Consider the following 26,960-nt stretch of genomic DNA (forward strand, 5'->3'; position numbering starts at 1 on the left):
TTCATAGGCTGGCACGCGGAACCGGTCGGATCGGACCAATGGGGGCCCTTGGAGCGGGCGCGCCCCAACCGGGCAGGGGGGCCGAGGGGGCGGTGCTTCCCCCAGTCAGCATGTGGGCGGGGGAGGGCGGAGACCAGCAGCCGCAGAGGCGTCGACGGCGGCGACGACGACGACGTTCCTCAGTCTTCGGGGTGGGCTCGGCGGCGCAAGCCGGTCTGCGCGCAGGGCTAGGCGGTTTGCGGCGGCAGCGGCCCTAGGGAGGCCGCGGCGCCATGGCTGGGCGGTAGACGGGCTCGGGCCGGCGAGGCAAGGGGAAGCGGCGTTGATCCGGTCCGCGGCGACCTTCGGCAGGGCCCGGGGGTGGGGAGGCCCGGGGAGGGGGTCGTCTCGGGCAGCGCGGGGCCACGGGGCGGGGCTCGTAGGCCGTCGGGGTGCAGGAGGCCTGGGCCGCCGCGAGGAGCCGCCGCCGCCGGTCGCTGGGTCCCGCCGCCGGGCCGCTCGACGACGACGCTCCCGCGGGGGCCCCGCCTGAGGAGGACGCGGCCGCGGCGGCGGCGAGGCCGCGGGAGGCCGCGGAGGATGGAGGAGCGGAAGGAGGAGGGCGAGGCCGAGATCCAGGAGCACGGGCCCGAGCACTGGTTCTCCAAGTGGGAGCGGCAGTGCCTGGCCGAGGCCGAGCAGGACGAGCAGCTGCCCCCGGAGCTGCAGGAGGAGGCGGCGGCCGCCGCGCAGCCCGAGCACAAGCAACAGAAGCTGTGGCACCTCTTCCAGAACTCGGCCACCGCCGTGGCCCAGCTCTACAAAGGTGAGGGCCGCCGCCGCCGCCATCTTGCGCCCCCGCCCCCGCGGGGCTGGCCGGCCGTCGGCGGGGAGACCGCCCCGGGGTCTGGGGCTCCGGCCGTCGCGCCGCGTCCCCGCCGCCCCCTCCCCGCAAGATGGCGCCGCGGGAGGCGGGCCTTCGGGAGGGGCTCGGGGCGGTGGGGGGGCGGCCGGGGCCGGGCTCGGGGCGGGGTTGAGGGGCGCCCCGGCTTGGGGGCCGCTTCCTCGGCGGGGCTCGGGAAAGCGGGTCCCCTGCCTGCTTCTGAGGCCGGGTCGCCGGCGCCTCCCGTCCCCGGGGCCGGGGAGGGCCAGGGAGGAGCCCCCGGTCACAAAATGGCGAAGGGAGGAGGCCCCGGGGCCCTATTGTGCCGCAGCCGGCCTCGGGGCGGGGACTGAGAGGGGCCGCCTCCCTCCGCCGCGCCTCGGCCCCGGGCTGCGCCCCCCTCGCCCTACGCCCCGAGCTCCGGCTGCTACCCCGGCCACCCAGCCGCCGAGCCCCCCTTCTCGTCGGGCCCACCACCCCGCGCGGGATCCCGAAACTTGAACAAAATGGCGAAACCTAATATGGCCGTTCCCGAGTGATTGACGCCCAAGTTTCATCGCTTGTTCTCTTTCTCTTTCTCTCTGTCTTTGTGTGTTCTTGTGTGTGTGTCTTTTTTTTTTCTCCTCCCTCTTCCTTTCGTCCTTTTTCAGACCGGGTGTGTCAGCAGCCAGGACTTTCTCTGTGGGTTCCCTTCCAAAACGCAGCTACCGCCGTCACGAACCTCTACAAAGGTAAAGAGAACCTGCGGCCTTGTCGCTGGCTGGGAAGGGGGCCGGGGGGAGGAGGGCAGCCTGCGTCCGGGTTTCAGTCGGGTGTTCTGAGTGCAAGGGCCGCCTTGATCTCGATCGCCGGAGTATTTCTTGCCCCTGAATCCAGCCACTTAAGTCTCAGCTTGCAGCTGGAGGATTTCGCTGGTGTTATGTCATCTCCAGATAACGGGGTCTCATCTGGGGTCGTTTGGCTCCCTCGCCCGCATTTGGCGGTGTCTGGGGTACTCTAGGTGGCTTCCCCGATGGCTCAGTGGTCAGATGAAGGAGACGTAGGAGACTCGGCTTCAATCCCTGGGTCAGGAAGATTTGGAGAAGGAAATGACAAGCCATTCCAGTATTCTTGCTTGGAAAATCCTCATGCACAGAAGACCCTGGCAGGAGCCATAGAGCCGCAGAGAGTCGGACACGACTGAGCACGTCTGCAAGGGGCACGCTAATGTCATCACTGACAGGAGGCTTGCTGCGTGTGAGACCGCCTACCAATCCCTACCCCAGATTCCAAATGGCAGTAGTGCCCAAGTTGAGAGGCCCAGCACTCCAGCTGTCCAGACGTGCTGTTTGGGCATCCGGGGAAGAAGAGTTTGTCTCAAGGACAGAGGTGGGAGGGACACTTGTTTCTGGAAAAGGATCTCGTGAAGGGCAGTTTCCTGCAGGCCTTGCATTTAGGTGCATTGGAAACTAGCTAGTTGGAATAATCTGTGCTCACGTGAACATGCTGTTACTCCCTAGCAACTGCATCAAATATTTGCTTTCAGAGCTAACCTATTTGACATCCCGTTGTAGGTAGGAAATCTGATCAGTTTGAGTTGATTTGTGTTTTTTGGTAGTCCCTTTATGCAGTTAATCCCGCCCCGCCATACGTGCCTGAATATTCTTGGCCATTGCACTCTCAGTAACAGTGGGTTTAGATTTTGTGTATTACTAGATTTTTGAAGATTTGGAAATTTGGGTTTGATTTTTGGAAAGGATTCTGTGGGAAAAGGAATTGAATTTGAGTGTTAATCTTAGTAAAAATGTAGTTAAGTGCTTTTAAACGGCTAGAAACAGCTGATAATTGCAATAGAGCTTTGTGCATTTCAGAATTCTCAAACTAGGTTGAAACAGGCTGTGGAGCAGACTTGATTCTCAGATTTTCATTCTTGTGTAAGAATGAGCAAATTAAGATAGTATTCTTTAGGGGAAAAAGTCCTTTATTTTGGATTTCCTGGGTAGATCTTGCAGTTTTTTGGGATGGTAATATGAGAATGTAAGATTAAACTGGTGAATGGAATGTTAATTTCAGGGAATGAGGAACTAATAGTCCAGGCTTACTGAGAAAAAAGGGAAACGATTAAATGGTGTCCCAGTGGTCAACTTTGATTTTGTGTAGCTGATTTGCTTAAATTTTGACTTTTAGCATCCTTTACTATTGGAGAGTTTTGAACATTCTCTGGAATTGCACTAGGTTTCACCCAAACAGGAAATTTTGAAATATTACTTGAAGCTCATTTCTTGGAAAATTCCAGTTTTGGGAGTGTAATTTACATACAGTAAAGATCATTTAAGGTGTATAAATTGAATTTGACACTTTGTTAGTAAATAAGATAAATCTATCCCCTCACCCTTGCCCCTGGCAAGTACTGATTTGATTATTGTATGTATGGTTTTTTGTTTCTTTAATTTAGCAAATAGAGCCGTATAACGTGGAGCCTTCTGTGACTGGCTTCTTCCACTTTCCCTGTTTTTGAGATGCTCCATTGAGTTCACGTTGCTGGATTTAACAAACAGTTCAGTGCTTTTTCCCCTTCCTGACTGGTGTTCTGTTGTGTGGGGGTGTCACAGTGTATCCACTCAGTTTTAGCGGTTTCAGTCCTTTTTATGTGCCAGGCTCTTTGACTAGGCCATACACAGATATGAATGTTCTATGATTTTGGTGCTGTTGGTGTGCTCCTGGAATGTATTTCCTTAGGATTATAGCTGGCAGTTTTCTTTAGTGTTAATTCTTCATATAAAATGGACTCAGAAACTGAACATTTGATTTGCAAATGCTTCTTACAGTGTACTAGTTTTTCTTTGTTGAGAAAACTTGATGAAAGACATTGAATTCCTTTTAAACAGACATGAAATTCTTGGCATTATTGCAAATGCTAGATTGTCAGTCCAGCCTTAGTTTTATTTTTTATCCTATTTCTGTAAAATGAAACACATCCCCTTTTACCTGAGGAGTGGTTAATTGTGGTTTGTGTAATTTGGTTGTGTAGCAGCAATATTGTTTGTTTAGCTGATTCAAGGAAAGTGGATGAGCTCTGCAGATCGTCACATTCTTCCTCCTTTTTAGGGTGTGGTCTTCAGAGAACAGGAATGCAGCTGATTTAATAATTGAGCACTTTAAATAGAATCAATAAAATTAGCAAGGTAGTGTCACAGTACATGCAGCTGTAAGTAGTGGTAAATTTAGTCACAGTTCTGATTCAATATCTAAATGTAATTCCCAGGAGAGAGGTGGGTGGGGAGACGGTTTTGAGGGATCCCTGTAAATGGACAGTGCTCTTGTACTTTGTATGATTAAGCACTTATCTTACAAGCTAAAAATGGCTCATTTTGCCTCCCCCAGCCTAGGGAGAGGTTGGCACTTTTACTAGTTTCTTGGTAACAGCTACAGTGAGTGCTTAGGAAAGTCAGAATGAGATAAAAGTCTAGCATAGGGCCCCTTTTGATTGCCCGTGGGGTTTTGAAACATGGAACGTTCAGTTGGTTTGGTTACATGTGGCTGGAGACTTGGAGGAGAGTGAGTTGGGGCGTCCTCGGTGTGGACAGAACTCAGCGAAATGGAGTGCATGCTTCCTCCCACTTCACATACTAAGTTGGGTCAGACATGGGCATCCTTGGAAGGATGAAAAGGGAAGAACATTCTGATGACTGGTGGTGGTTTTTACTTTGACTTGGTAAATTTAAAGGAAGTGCTGTTTGTTAAATATTCAGTGGGGTTGTGTCCCTGGCTTAGTACATTTTTTGATACCTACAACTAAAAGGGAGTGAAGTTACTAAGGTTTTTAACTTAGTCCAGGTTGGTGCTTACCTGAGAACTGTTTGCCTCTTAAATCCACCTCCCGTTTCCTTGGCTGACTGGTTTCTCTCTCTGTCCTGACTCATTAATTCGAAATTGCTTCTACTGTCAATAGAGGCTGATGCTGGTGGCTCTCTTCTCCAGAACAGAGCTGTGTTGTGGAGCCTCCTGGTCTTCGGAGGTGGGCGCTGGGCTCCGCTGGCTCTGCAGCAGCTGCCTGGGAGCGAGTGCTCGCCTGCACCGCTTCTCACCGCTTCTTTGTTACTGCTCTTAGATTTATCATGTCTTTTCTGATTTTTGTCTTACATTAAGCTCCTCCACACTTTAAAACTGTGTCTGAAACTTAAAACTGTGTCTGAAACTTAAGTTGCATACTGACTTCTACCATATGTGTTGAGTGAGATCTTATGATATTATTTATATTAAAGACGTTTGTGGTTTTCTCCTTGCACAGCTTTTGTCCTCAAGGTGTGACTCTAGCAGTACTTGAAGACGGCCAGGAGCATTATCATGGAGTCCTCTCCATGATGATTCTAGTTCAGATTTTAGACTGTTCTTTCTACTTAGTTGTGTGACCCTGGAGACAGATAATGGAACAAAAACTACTTCACTATAATTGCCTTCATTTTCTCAACTGTAAATAGGTTTAAGTACCCACAACTTAGCAACCAAGCTCTTAGTATAGCACGTAGTGAGTGTTCAAGCGAGGACTGTGTTGGTGGTCACAGACTATGTGTTGGTCCAGTTTTTCAGATGATGTTTCTGGCTGTGGGCTGTGCTTACATGAAGGGAAGAAATTTCCTTCTGTTGGAATAACTTTTGTGATGTGTCTTCATCTTTCCCTAAAATGGTGAAATGTTAATAGAATTGACAGGGGAGAAAAATGGTAGGATGCCCTTTAAAGTCCTTGGTTTTGAGACATCTTGATGCCAGATCCTCTATAATATGTTGTTCTCACTTCATTGTGACCCTCTTGAGTTTCTATGTGAACTAAAGTGAACAGAACATACTGAAAATTGGTGGACTAAGGGTGTTTAAATAACTGGTCAGAGAAAGTATCATCTACCTGCAGGCAGATACTGAAGTTTGAGCTTATGTTTTTTGACTTTGGAGTTGGTTTGTAACTCTCCTGCTACAAAAAACCATTGAGTTTTGAGACTGTTGGGGATTCCCTTGGTGGCTCAGACGGTAAAGAGTGCCTGCAATGTGGGAGACCTGGGTTCGATTCCTAGGTCAGGAAGATCCCCTGGAGAAGGAAATGGCAACCCACTCCAGTATTCTGGCCTGGAAAATCCCATTGATGGAGGAGCCTGCCAGGTTACAGTCCATGGGATTGCAAAGAATCTGACAGGACTGAGGGACTTCATTTTTACTTCGACAGTGTTCAAAACATCTTAGTATGGATTAAGATTGAATACCCAGAGTCTCGTTAAGTAGCAGCCTCAGTCATTACTATTACTGTTTATCTGTGAAGTTTTACAGAAGACAAGTTGGTTTCTTATGTGTAACTTCTCTGTAAAAGAAGGTTTTGGCTGCAGAGACCAGAAGATAAAAGTCAGGCTGGACACAGATTGGCTGCTCTCTAGCTTGAAGCCTGAGGGTGGGATGTCTGACTGGACCCGGTAGCTCAGGCCTTCCTCCTGCAGTGCTCTCCTCCCACGTGTGGGCCTGCCCCTCTGGGCTTTGTCATTAGGCTAGTGTCAGTATGGTAGCCCCTGGAGAAGGAAATGGCAACCCACTCCAGTATTCCGGCCTGAAAAATCACACGGTAGAATAGCCACAGTTTTGGGATTGTACAGAGTTGAGATTAAACCAAACGTTTCATCATTTGAGCCAACGTGGAGGAAACTTCCCCCAGAGCTAGCCAAACAGACTTGGAATACCTTTAGGAGAGGGAGGACACAGACTGGATGGCAGGCAGTCAGGTCACTCTCATCCTCCTGGAGTCCTGTCATTCTTGCTAGGTGAGGATTTAAGTCAGTATGTAAGTTACCTAGAAGTTGGTGTTTATTTTGGATACTATGTTACTGAATATATAGAATTATTTCCTTAAAAAAGTTGAAAAACAGGTTTTTTTGGACATGATTTATAATTTATTTCTAATGAAACAGGCAATATATATATATTTTCCTAGAGCAGCGTAGTTGGTTAGTGCAGATTTAATTCTAAGTTCAAATGTTATGTAGTTGTTAGTGGAAATGTACTTTGGTCTATCTGCTATTTTCTGGTTTGTAGGTCCTCTAAGGAAATGGAAGATGGCTTCTCTGTTGTTGAGGAAGAAATCTATTGTAGAAAGAACTTCTGCTGTCTAACTTTGGGTGAGGCCCTTTGAGCCTCAGTTCCAATTCCTTGTTTATGAAATTGGGCTATATGCTTTGGTTAACTCATATATGAAGTCTCATTATGTCTGTTTCATGTAACAAAGTTTTGTATTGGGTCTTCATCTCAGAAATCATTGATCCTTTGACTGCTATCCCTTGCTAGTGGTGGAAAAATGAGACTAATAAAAACAGTTCAATCAATGTCAGCTACTTTGTTGTTCAGTTGGTAAAGCGTGTCCGACTCTATTCGACCCCATGGATGGTAGCATGACAGGCTTCCTTGTCTTCCGCTATCACTTTAGTTGTTACTTTAGCTACTTAATATAAAAACTTTTTTTAATACAAAGCAAAGATGTCTACTGTTTCTTGTATGAATCAGTTTGTTTCTTGAATATGGAAATGAATGTGTTGTGATTAAAGGTTAGATTGACATTCTGATGCCCTTGGGCTTTTCCTAACCTTCACGCTATGGCTGTTTTCTACAGTGGCTTTGGCATCAGTAAAATAGTGTTGGGCACAAGACTGTCTCACAGCTTTCTGTGCTCTGCACTTCTAGAATTTGGTGGTCTAGTTGACAAAGTTCAGATGTATTCAAAGCAGTCTTTGGCCGAGAGCTTTCTGAAGGCCATCTTTGAGTGTTTATTATCCTACTAGACCCTAAAGTAACCTGTGATTAAAAATCTAGTTATTCGTAAGATTCTCCAAGGAGCATTTTATCTCTTCTGCTTAGTTCAGAATGTGATAAGGTTTCATTTTCAACCAAGTAACTCTTCAAAATTCTTGAGCATTTGTTCAGTTGCTAAGTCATGTCTAAATGTTCCATCCCATGGACTGCAACACTCCCGGCTCCTCTCTCCTCCCACTATTCCTGGCATTTGTGCAGATTCATGTCCATTGAGTCAGTGATGTCAGCCAACCATCTCCTCTCTGCTGTCCTCTTCTCACCTTTTGCCTTCAGTCTTTCCCAGCATCAGGGTCTTTTCCAGTGAGTCGGCTCTTCGCATTAGGTGACCAAAGTACTGGAGCTTCAACATCAGTCCTTCCAATGAATATTCAGGGTTGATTTCCTTTAGTATTGACTGGTTTGATCTCCTTGCAGTCCACAGGAGTCTCAAGTGTCTTCCCTGGCGCCACAGTTGGAATTGTTTAGCGCTCAGCCTTCTTTATGGTGTTAAAGAACTATAGTGTCAACATGATATTCTTGGTTTAAGGAAATGACTGAGATTGGATTAATTTATGTGGCAATGTTTGGCTTTGGCTTTCAGAATATGCTGTAATGGTATAAGACCAAATTTATGCCCAGACAGTGCAAAAGCATGTGCCTGAAGACATTAGTGTTCAGTCTGCTTTTGTCCTCCTGCACCTCTCAGTCTGTAAGAGTCTGTTTACAAAGTGCCCAGTGTGTTCTTGGGTAGTTCTGATGTTGAGACTTGTGCAGAACTTTTGGAGATGAAATGATTGGTCAGTATTTGAAGAGGTTCACAGCTTGTTACATAACTGCTTTTAAAACTATGAATACTGAGTTTTCCAACTTTGTTGAGCCCTGTGATTAAAGCATCAGCCCTTTGCAGACCTGACTTTGGGATTTCCTCCTGTGTTCAATCAGAACAAATCACAGCCCTTTATTCCCAGGATTGTCAGGTATTTGTTTTGTTAAAGCCACCTCACGTGGTTCCTTCCTCTGGCTCTTGAGTTTTGTATCAAGTTCAGCCTTTCTTATTTGCTGTTCTGTCAGGTGTACGTTTACATGCCTGGTTCATCTTTCTTTGTGTTGTCCGTGCTTGCTTGAGACTTGTTTCTTGTACCCCTTTCATGTTTTCAGCTTTTTCCCTTCGAGTTCTGGGCTTACCCCCATTTGGTTCTTGAAAAATAAAATTTCTTGGGTCATTCTTTGTGGAAACACAAACTTCTCTGGTTAAGAGCTTGATTACAACGATGCTCTTAGGGCAGGTTTGTAGAAACCTGGTTCTTGTAGATGCATCACACTGGACAGTTTTTGTGGTCGCATGGAGTGGGTTTAGTTTACTCCATAACTTAATTTCTCTTAAAAGTGCTTCCAGCTCTTTCACAATCACTTAGCGTCTACATGCAGCCTTACAAGGTCATCTTAGAGATTATCTACCCTTTATCTAAGGTTGTCTTCATCTGAGTCTTTAAGATTAAGAGATGGGAAGGCACTTATCCTTGTAAATGGACTTTTAAATGGGGTTCACGCTTTGTTGATGATAAAATGAGAAAACAAGGCATTGATTCACACTGTAACTTGGGCATACTAGTAGTGAGACACTGCAGAAATCATTCAGGGTAGCATTTATATCTGTAAAATTAGAAAGTTGTGATGGAATCTATTATTTTCTAGAGTACTCCCATGACCAACTTGTGCCATTTTTCTTTTTTAGCAACAAGAACTGATCATCTGCTAAAGAATAGGCCTTATTATAAGGTTCTGTTTGTGCTACCCTGTTGCTTTTTTCTTTTTTTAATTATTTGACTGTGCAGGGTCTTAGTTGTGGCATGTGGGATCGATCTAGTTCTCCAACCAGGTAATGAACCCCAGGCCCCTTGCATTGGGAACCCAGAGGATTTACTCCCTGGACCACCAGGGAAGTCCCCATCTTTTTTAATAATGCAAATTCACACAGCTTGGGAGCCCCTGTGATGTTCGGATTGTTATTTTTCTGGGACACAGCTCTTTATTCACTGGTTTGCTTATCCTTTCAGCATCTACTTTAGATATAGCAGATAGAATTAAAATCAAAGCCAGGAAAAGTAATAGAGGAATGATCGATTCTGTGTGTTAAGTGAGAATTCGTACTTGGGGAAAGGAACCATCTTCTCTAATGTTGTTAAAGATGTATTAGTGATTTTCCTGCTAACGTAACAGCTCAACTAAAAATAAATTACAGTAACTTAAATTACCAGGTATTTTTCTTTCAACTGTAAAGCCACTAAAGGGCAGGCATCATGATTTTTTTTTCCTTTTTTTTGTCTAGGGACAGGCCTCTGTTTACTGAAAATTTGGGTTTAGTGTGTACAGGGGGCAGTGTCTACAGGGAGGTGAGGAGACTAGTCTGAGAGGTTTTGGGAGAGGGTCTTTTGGGCATGGTTAGAAGTTACAGAAAACTGTTGGGAACTGGAAGCAGAATGAACACATTCCTAGGAAAATGAGTGTGGCTTTTTGTTTCCACAGTGCTATTGGGTTTTGGTGACTAGTCAGTCAGTATTATTTTTCTCTTAAATTCTTAAGATATTTGCTACGGCTTTTGTGTGTGTGTGCAGTCATGTCCGGCTCTTTGTGACCCCTGTCCTCTGTCACGTGGGATTTCCTCATGGGATTTCCCAGGCAGGAATGCTGGAGTGGGTTGCCATTTCCTCCTCTAGGGGACCGTCTAACTCAGGGATTGAACCCATGTGGTTTGCGTCTCCTGCATTGGCAGGTGGATTCTTGACCACTGCACCACCCGGAAGCCCTGCTCCTGCTTCAGTGTTCCCAGTTCATGGTGCTGAACCTGTCACTAGGAGTGCACGTCTGAAGTGACACAGGACTCGCAAGAAGAGCAAACCTGAGCGATGTGTGGCAGGGTTTAGTCATCTGTTGAAGGACGTGAACGCGCCTGTGTAGAATTTCTGAGAGTTGGTCTTTCTGAGAGACGACAGTGTAACTTGGTGGTTAAGACACACAGACCCTGGACAGAACATTTCAGCTCTTGAGTTCTGCGGTGGTCAGCCGGTGCCTGTTGCCGCGGTTGCAGTGAGGGCACAGTAGTGCGAGGTATTTGTGTACCTTTTTTCTCAGGTGAAGCTGGGCAGAGTACCAGTAAACGTTTAGTGAGTTACCCATTGTTAGCATCGTTAAATACGCTAGGTTGCTTAGATTAAGGAAGCTTTTTAAGGAAACACTGAAATGGTAATAATTTGGCTAATAATTAGTCCCGCTTTTTATCTGATTTTTTTTTTTTTTTAAAGAACAAGACAGAAGTTCCAGGAATGTGTGATATGTTTACTGAATTTAGGCCATTGTGATTAGGTGTCATGTATAACATTTTAAACATGAAGTTCAATGGAATAGATCACTGATAGACTTAAAGAGCCTCCTACTTAATGATACTCATTTTGGTGAATTTGTAAAATGGTTTTCTGTAGGAGGGAAGGCACCTTGGCTCTACTTACTGATGATCATGTATCTTTTTCTTCTTTTTTTCTAACAGAAAGCGTGGATACTCATCAGCGAAGTTTTGATATTGGAATTCAGATTGGCTATCAGCGACGCAATAAGGATGTGTTGGCTTGGGTTAAAAAGCGCAGAAGAACTATTCGTAGAGAAGATTTGATCAGCTTCCTGTGTGGAAAGGTTCCTCCACCACGAAACTCTAGAGCTCCCCCAAGACTGACTGTAGTGTCCCCTAACCGAGCTACTTCAACGGAAACTAGCTCATCTGTAGAGACTGATTTGCAACCCTTCCGGGAAGCCATAGCTCTGCATGGTAAAGCCGTTTAAACATATTTCTTTGGAAAAATGGTTAAGAGTGTGTCTGTGGACCCAATTTCACATTTAGGTTTAGATCCAGATAAACCGTCTGTTTTTTGTCTATCTATAATAGTAACTACTTGCTCTAGAAATGTTTAAATAGAATGTAAGCTAAGAACTTACATGGGCAGTTTTTGAATGTTAGCCAGCCTATCCTAAAAACTGTTTTTAGAAAGTTAGTTTGAGCTGATTGGTGTTATAATAACTGCATCTTTTGCAACATTAATTAGAATTTATTGCTTTATACTTCTGTTGTACATACTCTCTTACTCTTCTGAGTCAGAGGAAGTTCTTGTGTCTTAAGAATTCTGTCGCATTTATAATTGCCTGGAGAGCCTAGTCAGTGACAGGCAAGTAAGGCAGGTAACTGTCGGGGGAGTTCTCAAGGGAACTCCCTTTGTTAGCTTAGGTTATTGAGTGTGCCTGCAGAGGGTGAGTGTTGATGGACCCGAGAAGGAGAGGACAGATGTGAGAATAGTTGGGTTGACTTTCCTTACGTCTGTTGTCCTGAGGACCTTGCTTGATAGTCAGGACCGTCAGAGGACAAGTCCATCTCCATCTCCCCAGGCCAGACCTGCTGTCAGATGGCCTTCTTGGCTGAAGGGTTTAAGTCCTACTGGAGAAGCCTGGGGAATGTACTCAGTAAGTCTGTTGTTGCTTGTTCTCTAATACAAGCTTCCAGATAGAAGTGGGAGAGGTATTCTATAGGTCATTCAATACTGTTGTAAAAATACAATCACAGAATAACAAGACTTGGTGTTGAAGCCAAGATGAAAACATGGATTGTGCAAGTGATACGCAGATAGCAGTCATTAGTGAGTTAGGTCATGAGCCTTGTTAAAAGTTAACATTTCTGGGCCACAGGGTAGGTCATCTAAAATAAAGTAACCTGGTAATAAGAAGTGGGATATATACAAAGAGCTTCTGTATCATCGAAGTTTTAATGCTTACAGAGATTTGTTTTCTCTTTGGCAAGCATTGCTTCTTTATACCTAAAACCCCATTCAGAACATGGACTTGGGAAAAGTGTTGTTATTCTTCCCTGTCCTGATTGTGAGTTTATGATGAGTTAAAAACACAAAAACATTTTATTGCAAAAAAGTCCATGATGTATGGATGCAGTACTTAAGACTGCTTGCTGTTTCTAACATAGTGGAGTTTTTGAAACTCAGGCAAAATAGAGATTGATCTGTTCTATTGAATTAAGAGTTTCACATCTTTTACCATTAAGTTTGGAAAAAATTACTAGACGTGTACAATTTGTCAGATTAATTGTAGTGCATGTTAGTATTTGATGTAGTTGTGTTTCCTTAAGCATTTTGATTTTCTTTGTCATCCAGTGGATTTATGATTCATTCCATACTTCTGAGAGTCTTTTTTTTTTTTCCTGTATTATACTCTTATAGAAGACAGTTTTGAGAAACATAAATGCCACTCTTGCTATAAAATCTTTACTGCAGTTGTCCACATTGTAAAAAGGACAAGCCAGCAGCCCACCTCCCACAACTACTATGTTCTCCAACTCCCAGTACGTTTTCTTAAATTGAGTTTGTTAAACTTTGTGATTTATTATTTTACTGAACTTTGGGAGTTTTAGTGTAAGTTTAGGAAGGTACTATTTATAATTTTGATTTGTGTTTAAATTGTGATGGTTTTAAAAAGTTTAATTTTAAAGCTATCTAAAAAATAACCTTCCACTTTGATAGATTTATGAAGTAGTGCCAATACAGAATACATTGGATTCCCAGCGTTCATGCACTGAATTCACATACTTAAAAGGTGAAGTTGCAGTGCAGTGATAGAGCAACTTGTAAAGAGTATACAGAAACAAGTTATGGAGTTTTGTGCTCTTTTGGTTTTAAAGGACATCCATGAATTGAGAATGCTAGCCTGAATTGAGTATTTTGAGTAAATGATTTCTAATAATAGGGCATTGTTAACTAAATTGTAATTTGGATTAATGGCTAACTTTGTAACCTGGTGTCCTAATCTAATTTATTGAATAGTTTGTAAATTGAAGTCAAAATTATTCAGATATTTTGAAATATATTTGGAAAAATCCTAATTAGGGTGCATGCTTGTCAGAATTTGGTTTTGCGTATAATTTTCATCGCCAGATCTACAAAATGTGAGGTCAGATTGAAGTTCTTGGGGTTCTTTGGAGGGAGAGGCTACGTTTATGAAGTTTTGGGGCCCTAGGGGGAAGTAGGAAAAGAATTGTCTGACTTTCAAGTTTCTAATCAAAGCAAACATTCGTGTAGGAGGTCATGTTTGTTTATCTTTATCCACAGAGGACCTCATGTCCTCACAAGAGAGTATTTTTTTTAATCAGTTTCTGAATTCTCATTTCCACCAATGCTTCCATAGATGCTTAAAATACATTCTTCATTTGAAGAAAAATGGCCAAGACATAATTGTAGAGTATTTCATGTTAAGACAGTGAGGGTCTAATGATAAGGTCCTTTGATAAATACCCCTCATGACCTTAGACTCAAATATGCAATTGCAATTAAAAGTATTGGGTTGGCCACAGGTTCTTTAAATGAAACTTTTGGCCAACCCAATACATCAGTTAATAGTTATCAAACAATTTCAATCAAAACTGTCAGCTAATGGTTACTGAGGTTTAAGGAATATAATCTGGTGCTTTATTTTGGCACTTGTTTGCAGCATATGTTGTTCATTTTCTGTGTACATGATATGTCCTCATTTGGATACTAAACTCACGAAAATCAGAGAAATGCATTTGCTATGTTGATTTCTCCCCCTCTTAATCATCCTTGTCTTAAGGAATATTATCTAAAATTTACTGGGAACTGGATTCATAGCTGGCACTTTGTTTTTCTGTAAACAGATCGCAGACAGACCAAAGATCACCTGGACCATTTTGTGGTTCCCGCCTGTCTTCTGATTAGCTCTCCCTTAGCCATCCTTTCTCTTCTAGAAATTTTCCTTTTCTGGTCTTCTCATCAGGCTACTTTGATCTCTGACCTTTCAGTGACTTAGGGGAAGAGGTTACATTCCCCTGGATTTAGCTGTTAGCTACTTCCTGCAGTACCTTTAAGGGATTTTTGAGTCTTAATTTCTAAAATCTGTCCTTACAGTTCAGATCCTCCCTCCAGACTGCTCCAGACCCTGTTGTGCCCTGGCCTGCATCTCCACCAGGGTGTCCCCAACGACAGCAGAAACATGTTTTTCTCTCATTTCTGCACTCAGCAGATGTGTATGTGGCAGATACTGTGCAGTCTGTAGGGAATATGCGATTGACTTAGGGTGCTTCCTTTTCTGTTGAGGCCGGTGCACACTTAGATAATTCATTTTAATGTCATATGTAAGGTGTTCTGGGGTCAGAAAAGAATGTTCCACAGTGTGGCGTAGCGATAAGTTCAGAGAAGGCTTTTCTGGAGAAGGGGAGCCCTGGGCTCTCGGAATCATCTCCTGCCTGTTCTTGCCTCCCAGTCCTGAGTTGACCCATTCTCCAGTCCACCTGTCCTGTGACCACTGGAGTGATCTCTCTGCTCTTGTTGCTTCACTGAAAAATAATGTTCACTCCCCTGTAGTGTGTAGGGTAAAGTTAGAACTCAGCATGACATTGTAAGGCCCTTGTCAGTTGATCTGACCTTGGGTCGGGTTTCTTAGCAGTATTGTGTGTCATCATCTGAATACCTTCATGGTTTTTTCTAAGCTTTCTCGTCTACCTGTTGATCCCTTCAGAGTCATGGAATGTCTCTTCTGGGACGAAGCTTGCCTTCGGTCTCCCTGTGTTCTGGTCTTTCCTGAGTGGGGCATCTGCTTTCCTTGCCCATAAACTGGGGGTGTGGTGGGGCAGGGCTGTCTCTGAGCTGCTGGCTGTGACAGAACCTGAACTAGGTATGTTCTGAGCCTAACACAGGGTTCAGAGGTCTGTTAAGTCAACAGAGCAGAGGACTTTTACAGAGAGTTGAGGCTCACAGATTCCCTGGGTGAGTGCAGTATGAGGGTGAGGAGAATGGAGGACAGAGCAGGTGTATCTTAGGACTGTTGCACAGTGAGCTCTTCACCCCGAGCAGCTGAGACGTGGAGCCGGGCCTGAGGATGATGAGGTGCCATTAGAGTGGCCCTTCAGTGTTGGGTCAGTACGGTGTCCTTCTATGGGGTCGGGGCGGGGGGAGCTGCCCACATTTACCCAGGGTTATTGCCATCTTATTGATGAAGAAAGGCTTATTTGACTAAAATAGACCAGGTCAGTAAATATTTGAATAGATAATCCAGATCTGTCTGGCTCCCAAATTCAGTTACCTCTATTTGTACATTTAGGGTTCCTCATACCTCACCCCCACCCCCCCACACACCCCCAGCAGGTCTCTAAGCTTATTTTTCTTTGCTAAAGGCATTAGAATATACATGAGTTTGGTATTTCTTCCTGGGGGTTTTCCCCATAAGTCAATCTGGGTACATAGGCTTGATGATGAATGGCTGGTGACCTGTATTTCTGGTTCGTTACAGCAGGAGGAGTACTCAGGCTTTGTACCTAGGTTGCGTTCCCAGTATGACCTTGGACAGGGTGGCCAGCCTCTCCAGGGCACTCACCTCTGAGAAGGTGTGACATGTGTTGTTTGTAAGGCGATACGTAGAGTGAGAAGCCAAGCCCAGCACCTAGCCTTTACACAGGTAAAGTGTTCTTTGCCTTGAGAGGAGAGGACTTCTGGTTAGTTCCAAGTCCTGTGAGCCCCTGATGGTGATACTCCCAAAAACAGGCCTGGAGCTCAGGTGGCCTTTGAGGGTACTTTGCCTTTCCTTTTAGTAAGGGTGGCCTTTTAAATGTGCAGTTACTCAAAAGGAAGGGATAATTTAAAGTTAGTGTTAAATATCTATTTATATTATTACTTACTACAGTCTTGAGGTGGTTTCATGTTGGTATAAACTGGGGAGGTTGGTTGTGGAAAGATTCTAAGCTGATTTGACTTGCCTAAGCTTCTGTTGTGTCTAGAAAGCCTTAGATTGAAGTATAGTCTCCTCAGAGGAGTTCTGTTTGTCATCATGGGGATTGGATGAAAAAGGTCCAGAGTTAGAATGGGGCCAGGAGTGGAAGAGACCTGGATGGGAGACCCGGATGGGAGAGGGTGCTGCAAGTCAGACCTCACTCATTTGCTAACTGCGTTAAAACCTTGCTCTCGCTCAGATCATCTCAGAGGGTCTTCGCACGTTTCTAGCCCTGGTTCAGACTGTTCCATAGAAATCGAAGACACTTGGGTTTAGTTCCAAAAAGCATTTTGGTGGCATTCTTAACTGCAGTACAGGGAGCTAAGCCCATTGGGCCTGGATTTGACTGTGTAAAGTTCCTCAGTTCACACGGGGTGTGGTGTTAAAGAGGAGGTGCTGGTGGGGGAACCATTGCTGTCACTGGCATTTGGCTTTAAGATGCCTCCTTGCTCAAGTTCCTTCCATGTTGTTTAAACAACATCAGTTTAAAAAAGACAGCGGGCTACTACCCTTTGTAAGTACTGAAAGGGTCTTAGGCAAGTGCAGGCTCTCTGGCCTTTGATATGATACTGGAGAATTCCCCCCCTTGCCAAACGGGAAAGGTGTTTTTTAATTTGATTGTTTGTTTTGTTCTGAGATAATGTGTTGTGCGTTTAAGAAGACATAGTATTTTAGCGAGGGTTGAAGTCGAGCAGTTTTAGTCTGGAAACCCTTGTGTGCGTGTGCATGTGTCTGTGTGTGTGTGTGTGGCTGGCTGACTGGTGTTATGCAATTAAAATCCTTTTGTGAAAGGTGTGGTCGTTTAAAAATGTGTATTGTCATTCTGTAGTCTTTCCTATTGCTCAGCATTTACTGAGCACAGTAAACAGCCAGGCATTCTGATTTTCAGACTAGTGAGAGGAGCAGATGATACAAAGATGAATCGCATAATCTCTCAAGGAGTTTCTAGCCTAATAGAATTGTATTATTAGTCAGTTTGAGGCATGTAATCCCAAGCAATCAGATTGAGGCACAGTTCCGTCACTTTAGGAGTTAATAGGCTCCATATCTGGCTTCTCTCTTACGTCTGACAAAGTCTTTGTTTGTATGTGGTGATCCTTAGTCTTTAAATCATTAAGGTGCTTGGCAAGATTCTTGGATCTGGAGAGACTGAGTGTAGGGCCTTAGAAGAAAAAGGCATTCATTTGAGATCATTCAGGGATATAAGGTTAGGTCGATATCTTTACCTAGAAAAAAAAAATGTAAGGCAGATTCCTAGTTTGTCATAAAATGGCTCCCTGCTTCCTCTGGTGTTTTTGGAAAGCTGTGCTTTTAGTCAGCATGGACCAGTAGGATTTTCTCTCCTCTGAGCACAGGTTCTGTTGCTTTTGTTATGTTGGTCACAACATTTGGCCTGTGTCTTCCTGGTAGCGTTGAGATCTCCACATTTAAGAAGAAATTTGAGTATTGATGCTTGGTTTGTGTCTCTTCTATCACTTTTTATTTCTTCCATGGATAAATACATAGAAACAAATGTTGACAGTCACACAAATACTTAGGTTAAGTTCTTTTAAACTGATGGTACAGTATGAAAGAAGCTTCCTGGCAGGTTTCAGTTGCAGAGAATAGATTAGAGCTGGCTTGTGGGGGATTTACATCTCGTCTTTGAGAATCCCTTCTCCACCTCTTGCCCACACTCCTAGCTCAATGTGTGGAACACAGTAGGTTCTTAATAAACGCTTGTTGAATGTTACATTCTGCATCTTCCTGAAATAACAGAACTGTCAAGTTATTTCACAGTAAATGTTTGCAAAACTTATTTGGGAATTAAGATGTAAGAGATTAATGCACCAAAAGCAAATCTCATCTCTTAATTGCTTTAAATTGATTATATCTTCTTTAATTGAAACTCTTCTGAAGGCTGGAATTTTTTAATTATTGCCTTTGTTCAGACCAGCCTCTGAGAGGAAAAACAATCAAGGCAATTAAGATAGCATTAAATTTTTGATGAAAAGTTGGCATTTTCTGTTTATTAAGATTTAGATATTAGCTACTGAAGTTTCTTGGAGATAGGGCTTAACTAAAGCTTCCAGTATTAATGATACAAAACTTAAGAATTAGCAGTAAAATTTTCTTGGACACTTTTTTCATTGAGGTGAAAAAGGAGTCCATGTAGCCATGCCTTAAAGCCATTTTACTCACCTAGTATTTCCTTAATAATCCATTTGGTAGTTGTGAAATAGTTTTATCTTTTTTTTTCCACTAGTTTTCTGATTTAATAATACTGATTTCTTGGAAGATTTGAAAATTTCCAAAAAGTGAAAAATTCAGTATCTTGCTGTCCCAGTTTACAGAGATAACTGCAGTTAAATGTTTGGTGCATTTTCTTCCAGTCTTTTTTTTTCAATGTATAAATATTAAAATTATTTCATAGCTGAGATCATACTGCATATATGGTACTGTATCTTGCTTTTTTCATTTTAACGTCGTGAGCATTTTTCCCGTGGCATTAAAACTGTCTGAAAAATTGAAAGCATTTTGGGCTGTCAGCATAACTGAAAATGTTTTCTTGGTGTGACACATGTATCTTTGTAATTGGTTTGATTTAGTGTGCTTTACTTCAATAAAAGTTCAGAATTACAATTCACAGATTGGGGTGGGGAGTGGTATCTACTTCAAATTACCTCAGTCTTCCTAGTAGAATGCACTTTTCCCTGCTTGAACTTCTCCCCCCTGTGCACTTAAAACACGACATTTACACACATTGCTTACCTAAAACCTCAGAATACCACTTTGTGCAAAGGGAGTGTTTCCATTTGAATAGTGCAAGTCCTTTCAAATGCAAGGATGCCAGCTGCTTAGGGCCCCCAGTCAGGATGCTAATCAGTTGGTCCAAGTCGTGGGGATTTCACATCCCCCTTCTGCCCGAGATGAGAGTGCTGGTGGCGCGCAGACCTGCCCGAGGGTCCTGGAGCTGCGCTGAGTGGATCCGCGGTAAACCGTGAACGGTCGGCCTTGTCTCCTCCGGGGCGGGGCACGCAGGTGCTGCAGGAGGCTGGGCGGCCAGCGGAAGGGTAGAGGCCACCTCGAGGCCACTTCCAGGGCTGCGGGGTGGAGGAAGGGAAGCTGGCTGGGTTCTGCGTTTGCTTTTTGTGCCTCTGTGTGACCTAACTGTGTGCTGGTAAACTGGAATTACATGTAATTAATTCTGAAAACAGGATTTTCTTATGACCCTGAGCATGACGTTGGTATGAAAATTATAGTTATGTGCTTTTAACAATTTGCCATGTAACCTAGATTCCTATAACCTGGACTGTAACTTTTGTTTTCCCTCCCGTGGGAGCTTTCAGAGTATGATTAAATCCTCCTAATTGTTTTTTTTTTTTTTTTTACCCCCACTCCTGCACTAATCATTTAAAAGGAATGCAGACAAACTTTTTAAAACGATGAAGTTTATCTTGTATTAAGCAATGGAGACTTTTCTGTCTAATCATACTGCTTGTTCTACTGCTTTTTGTCAATTGATATTCCCATAGCCCTTTTGAAAAAGTGTGTTTTGGTAGAAATTAAGTCGTATGCCCTTGGGCCATACAACTTAGTTTTTAGTTCTGAAGCATGTTTAGATTCTCTGTACTTGTATAGGCCTGTGATTGTTTATGTGGCTTAGCTAAGGTTTCCTAAAGCATCTCCTAGTAGCTGTCATTGGTATATAAAATAAAATTTGGGTTGTTTAAAATACATATATTTTTGGTTGTTAATCTTAATTTTTTTGTTTGACCCTTGTGATGAAATGTCTTCTTTTGGGGAAGATTAGTTAAACCGTGAAAAGAATTTTCACTGCTGAGAGTAGAAAATGAAATAGCTAATGTTGCACATTGTGACTTACGCTTTAGCTGTCAAACTAAGCCCAGGGTCATACACCCAACAGAAAAAGATTGTGGTTTTCTGGAAGTTACTGGGGGAATTTTCAAAAGGACCAAATTGATGTTTTAAAATCTCTCTTCTTTTTTCATGGAGGATAGCAGTTGAAGCATTTGCTTGAGGTGCCTCTTCACTTCTGATGGAGCGTTTTTTGAGCCTTGAATGTTAAACATACAGCCACGTGGCTCCTACATTAACAGGAAGGTCATTGGAGCGGAGTTTGTTCTTTCTGGGGTCTCAAATGCTCAGGGGATTCCGAGTTTAATTACTGAAATAGCCCAGTTTATTGCTGAGGGCCTATGTTTTGCAGCATAATTACCTTAGAACCTCCTGCATTATGAAACAGGTATGAAAAGGTGGTCTCAATATGTGGACACTTTTCAGTAATAATACGTTATAGGCTGCGAGATTAGGAAAAAAGAAGGCACAGCTGTCCCCCTCAAGGGGTTTAGTCTTGATCGAGAACTTAAAAACAGAAAGACAAAAGACCAAACCCAGCAAGTTGGAAATAATTGAGTGTTATCTTCATGACAAAAACATATAAGAGCCACGTGGGTGTGTTTCCTGACATTGGAGAGGTGAATAAACATCTACAGCTTTGGATTTCAGAGTGAGGGGTAAGGCCTTGAAGCATTCTGTAATGTGCCAGACACTGTTCCGTTCATGAGATACAGATGCAAAGACACTGTCTATGGGGAGAGCTGAGCAGTGGTGCTGTGCTGGGACACCAGCCCAGGGTGTTCCTTTCCTGTCTGTCTTTATTTTAATAAAGTTGTGTGAGCTAGGGAAGAAGCAGTGTGGGTTTTTTCCCCAAAGGTGTTATGTTTGAGAGGGCCAACAGTTAGAAATACGGATGGGCCCTTGAGTTCAGGAAAAAGGTCTGTTCCTGTGGCACTGATGTGGGAAATGACTCCTGTAGGTAAGCTTCAGGGGCTGAGGCTCTTCGCTGGCCGACGTCAGCCAGACGGACTGAAGAGAAGGCCACTGAGGAAGGAGCGGGCAGGCTGAGAACAGGAAAGAGTATTTCAGAGGAGAGGTAGGAGAACCTGGCAAGTTGCCCAGGACGGGAGGCGGAGGTGGGAGGGGCGTGGGCTGCAGGCAGTGGGGAGCAGACGTCGGAAGGCAGGTGCAGACCAGGCCGTTTTTGGGAACTGCAGATGAGTTGATGCTGGGAGTGAAGGATTGAGTGTTAGGATGGGATTGAAGAGAGCAGAAGGGAGCGGAGCCACAGAGACAGACTACGAGGTAGGCTGGGACCCTGAGTTCCTGAGGCTACTTCCGTGCTGAAAGAATTGAGACTTGAAGAGGTGGATAGAGTTAGGAATTTAGATTCTGCTTGCGTCTTGGGTCCCGGCTCTTGCTTGCTAGCTGTGTGACCGCCAGTGGCTTACTTATTAACCTTGGTTTTTCATCTGCAACAGGGAGAGGATACAGATCTTACAGGGTTATTCCAAGGATGAAGTGAAAAAGGGCTCACTCAATACAGTGCCTGACCCAGGGAGAACTCCAGTATTAGTGCATTTATTTATTTTTAACAGGCACTGGCCTTGGAAAGGCTTAGAGCCGATGAGAGATGAGGTCAGATTTCCCTTGGCCACCAGTGGAAGGGCGACAGGGTGCCGCTTCTGCCTAGAGGGCAGTGAGAGGACTGGTTGGTTCCTGCAGGAGGGAGTTAAGAGCAGTTTAGAAAGGGAGGTGTGGGCTGCAAAGGGTACCTGGGAGGTGTTGGGGCCCACCAAAGATTGGAGGACGTTCACGGGCTATCTGTAGAGTGAGAACGGTGTCAAAGGGAATTTAAACGCTTTGGTATGGTAAGTGGAAAAAGGATTCTCTGCTCCCTAATGATCAAATTTAAAGTACATTTACAGAGTAAATTAGAATGGGTCCCTAGGAAATCAACCTCTAAGCTGACTTGTTAAGATAGGAGCCCTGTTCTTCTTCGAAGGAGTGTTGATTATACTAGATCGTATCAGTTCAGTCAAGCAAGGAAGAAATTCATTATGAGACTCAGATAGCCCAAGGGGGAGTTAATAAGAAGGAAAATCCAGTGAAGTCAGGTTATTGAATTCAATGCTGTGGCGTGTCTCCTGGCCCCTCATGCCTTTCACAGGTGTATCCTGAACATTTAGAAACAGAACATACAGTTTGCCGCCTCTAACTGTTCAGGGGTCTAAGGAATGAGTGACTATGCATGCTGGAATGCTCTGGATTTAGTAACTTTTAACCTTGTAAGCAAGGCAGCAGGAATTTTTATATCACCCTTGCTCTCCGCCCTTCTCTGAAGGATTAGAGACGATGTTGAGTTAGGCTGTCCTGAGTACAGTCCAGACCTTGGGGTGAGCATGTAGGTTGATTTGTCCAGGGCAGAATCACTTTGTATCTGATGTCTAAGGATCATTTTTAATAGGGACCACCTTTAAGGTTCAATAGTGTATTGTTGTAGATGCTAAATTACAAAGTCACTTTATAGAGATGTCAGGGTTGAGTTCACTCAAGCCTGAAAATGACTTCAGGCTCTCCTGTGCGCGCACACAGTACTGGGATCTGTTGGCACAGAGAGAGGACAACGAAAATGTTCTGTTTAAAGCCAGCACCTCCTCCCTCAGCTCTTAAGTTACAGATAGCGCTTACCTTGTAGAGGAGCTGGCGGGATTTCCTGATGGATTTGTACACCTAGCAGGCTGCCTGCCATATATCATAAGCTTCCAATAGTTGGTAGTTACCTGGATTATAAATACTGGTTAGTATTACCAATGAACATTTCCTGTGTCCCAGCCAGACGATTAGTTCCTCCAGGAAAAAAAAACTGCTCCCCTGTTGAATCCCTTTGCAAGGAAAATAGGCAGACTTCCTTTGACGCGATGACGACGTTGAAAGTAAAAGTGGGTTGCTTTCAAGAGGGTGGAATAATCGAGCAACTCTTAAAACCTTTTTTCTTCTTCCTAGGTCTTAGTGGTGCAATGGCTAGTATAAGCGTGCGTTCGAGTACCCCAGGCTCTCCTACACATGTAAGCAGTGGATCGAATGCTAGTCGAAGGAGAAATGGACTCCATGATGTCGATTTGAACACTTTCATATCAGAAGAAATGGCACTCCACTTGGACAATGGTGGAACTAGAAAGCGTACCTCAGCCCAGTGTGGGGATGTCATTACAGACTCACCAACCCATAAACGCAACAGAATGATCTAAACTGCAGACATTTTCCACACCCACCATGCTGCTTGAAAGCCACTTGATCCTCAACATATTACTATTATTGCAAAGGAAACATATGAGGCCATCTTCCATTGTTCACTGTTTAAGACAAGTGAATCCTATAGTGGTTGCCATAAAAAGAAAGTTCTAGGTATTTATAGTAGATGCCTCTTGTAACTATGGCTTTCTTAAAACTATAATCCTAGCAGAGGACATCAGATACCGTGTTGTAGGGTCCTCATAGGCAAACATATATCCGTTTCAAGGCTAAAAGTGACCTTAACTGTATTTATTCTCAAAGGGAAAGGAAATATCAGATGTTTATTTGGTTATAGAATGGTTTTCTGGGGGTGGGGGGAGGGTCCATTTCCTGCTGTGTTGAGTATTTTGCTTCAACAGTATTGCCAGGTTCCTAAAATTGTCTAAAACACACGATTTGGCTTCCTCGTCAAATCCCCAGGCTTCCATTTTTGCAGCAGCACTGTACCACGCACCTGGTTTCTCTCTAGTAACAGCGTGCAACTTTGAATTATTGAACTGTGCCCTATTTTTTAGTTTTTGAAGCAGTCTATAATTCTGGTGATTGTGTGATGTAAAGAGGTGCTATGATGGTCATGCAATTAATACTTAATACTGAATCAATACACAACTTTATTGGATTCACTTTGTGTGTGTTAGTGCTCTAAAAGTAGCAATATTAAATTGCCCCACTCCCCCAATTAACCCTATAGGCTTAAAATAATTCATTTTTAAGACAAGTACTACTTCCCAAGCAGGGTACTATCCTTATGGTAAATGTAAACATGTTGACTGCATTCATGGTGACCTGAAGTAGAGAGGTCACGAACTCTTGAGAACGGGCTTCCTTTTTGGTTCAGTATTAGTGAGAGGGAGATGGGTGGTGGGGGAGGCTCGGCATTGTAGTCTTTCATATTCTGTTTTATGTTTTTCATGAATGTTCTGCTTTGTGCAGTTTCCGTTGGAATGGGTGAAAGAGAAAGGTCTTTTGTCTGCTAATAATGTGATCCCAATTTAAATAGCAAAACCCAACTTTCCAAATCCCTCTCCTAGAAAGTGCAGTTTCGAATCTCATTCTGGGAAAAGATGGAATCGCATGGAAGTCCTCTAGATGTTAGGTTAGACCTAAATAAAAGTTCTCAATAGATTCCTCTTTTGAGTAAATATAAGACCTCTTGTAGCTACAGAGTTTTAGAGCATGTTTCATCTTCATTTTTAATATCTTGAACTGAATGGTAGTCTTTTTATAGATGAAGAACTGATGTCAGCCTGCCAGGTACTGTAATTTATTCTATCATACTATTATATATATATATATACATATATATATATATATATCTATCTCAAGTAGGACAGTGAAAATGTTTCCTTGCAAACTTACAGTTCAGTATCAGTTACTTCCTGTTTTTTATCCTTTAAAGACTATTGCAAATCAGTGTAAGGGTTTTTCCAGTAATTACTCACAGCACTTTGTTAACGTTTGCAATTTTCTCCAGCCATTTAATAATCTTTGAAGAAATTTTGCTAAGTTCACCATAATATTCATTGATGGGTGGGATGTGAATGGAAATGTGTGAACTGGAGTTCTGTATTCACTATAGATACAGCCCTTATTTAAAGAAAGTCAATTCCATGCTAAACCTAGGAATGAAAGTGAGGCATTTCCAAATTTTTACAAAAGTGGATTTTTTTTTAATATGATGGGAAGAATTGTAACAGTTTATCATTATACCGGAAATGGGCAAGCCTATGTATTCTCAATACTTTACACTTCCCTTTGGAATATACCAAGAAATGCATTTGGAGTTATCTTTGTTTTTCTATCTTTGTAAATTTAGATTCTGGAATTGGGTTTGATGGTGTGAAGTGTTGCTCACAAGAGGTCAGAACTCCTTCCTAAAGGTTTTTGAGGCTGAGGAACACATATTTAATCTCCCCTTTATGCCTTGGTTGTAGTTCCTCTCTCCAGGTTAGTGACAAAAATTTTTTTTGGTGGTTTTTGTTTTAGTTGGTGCTCTGAATCTCAGTACCCTTTACTCTGGATTGTCAAATTTTGATAAAATATGTGCCATTTTCTTTGGTAAGAGAAAGCAGGTCTTCACGTCTGCCAGAACACAATTTATATATTGGCTCCATTAAACTTTTGAAAAACTTCAACATTTGTTACTTTTTTCCATTGCATTCAATTCTAAATGCGCTTTGTCACCGACTGGTTAACTCCTTCCCCATCTCCACCCCATTGCCAAAGACCCAGGAGGTTGAAAGGGAGGTAATTTGTCTTAGGAAAACTTAGTTCTGACTGCTAGATTTTTTTGCAGCCTTTCTTTGTGCCATTTGAGATGCAGAACAAATCATGGAAGATTGCATATTTGTGTGATACTTTTTAAATAACGTTGAATTTCTTCTTTTCTCCTCCAGTCTCTTTGAGAACAGTGTAGGCAGAATTTTAAAACTTTACGTTGGGGGAACAGAACCTCTTTTCATCTTAAGCTAGATTCTCGTATTCTTTTAGACGTCACAGCTCATGAGTTGTGTTCCCGTCACCTTAACTTGGCATGAGGGGGTTGAGTTATCCTTCTGCAGTGTTTGAGCATGGCTGAAGCATTAAAAACTTATATATAATGTTTAGTATTTTATAGAGCAAAGTTAATGGAAAGCATTTGGCTGAACCTAAAGACCTGCAGTCAAATTCTTCAATGTGGTTTACCCTACTGGATTAGTGGTACACACCTTAAATCATTCAATGAATAAATAATTTAAAAAAACAAAAAAACCACGGGGCTTGTCTGCAGTTTTGTTTTTGGTCATCACACCTGAGTAACTTTGACATAAAATGGAAGTTCAGGCTTACAAAATAACTAGCTGAAATATTTTTCCCAGGGGCTCTCAGAACTCATTAAACTTGGGTCCCTTTGGCTTTTGGTCTTAAAGATTGCCATGCAACATTGAAACTGGGCTAAGTTTCCAATCTTGTCGAATATTAAGGGGGTCACCAAGACCCAGCCGAGAGGGTGAGCCAGCCTCGATGCGGTGAAGGTGCAAGACGCCAAAGAGGTGGTTTGGAAATGGGCCTTCACCTGGGGACACAGGCAGCACAGTTAATTTCAGAAAAGTATTGTGAGTGAATCATTAAGTTTTGGGCACCTTTACTTACTACCGGAATGTTCTGAGAAGTGTAGTGACTATAGCAGATGAATCTTAACTGCACTTTATTTTGTATAGCCTGCCGCTTCATCCACTAGATTATCTGGGTGTATTTCAAAGTGAAAAGAAACTTAAGATTTCATATGTTTAGTTAAATTTAGGAGGTTATTCTGAGCAGATGTTTTCGTGGTCCCTGCACCCTTCTCGGAAGC

The 26,960-nt window shown here is 43.3% G+C and overlaps 1 protein-coding gene across 1 annotated transcript; it reads left to right on the forward strand.

Moving 5' to 3' along the window:
* The first annotated feature begins 562 nt into the window (after positions 1-562).
* On the forward strand, positions 563-26,377 carry HAPSTR1 (HUWE1 associated protein modifying stress responses). Its single transcript, XM_061152804.1, has 4 exons — positions 563-805; positions 1,513-1,593; positions 11,208-11,483; positions 23,336-26,377. The coding sequence occupies exons 1-4, from the start codon at positions 580-582 to the stop codon at positions 23,578-23,580; spliced, it is 828 nt and encodes a 275-aa protein (XP_061008787.1). The 5' UTR covers positions 563-579; the 3' UTR covers positions 23,581-26,377.
* Positions 26,378-26,960: the final 583 nt, after the last annotated feature.

Source organism: Dama dama, chromosome 10 (genome assembly GCF_033118175.1).
Source record: "Dama dama isolate Ldn47 chromosome 10, ASM3311817v1, whole genome shotgun sequence".
Classification (NCBI taxonomy): Eukaryota; Metazoa; Chordata; class Mammalia; order Artiodactyla; family Cervidae; genus Dama; species Dama dama.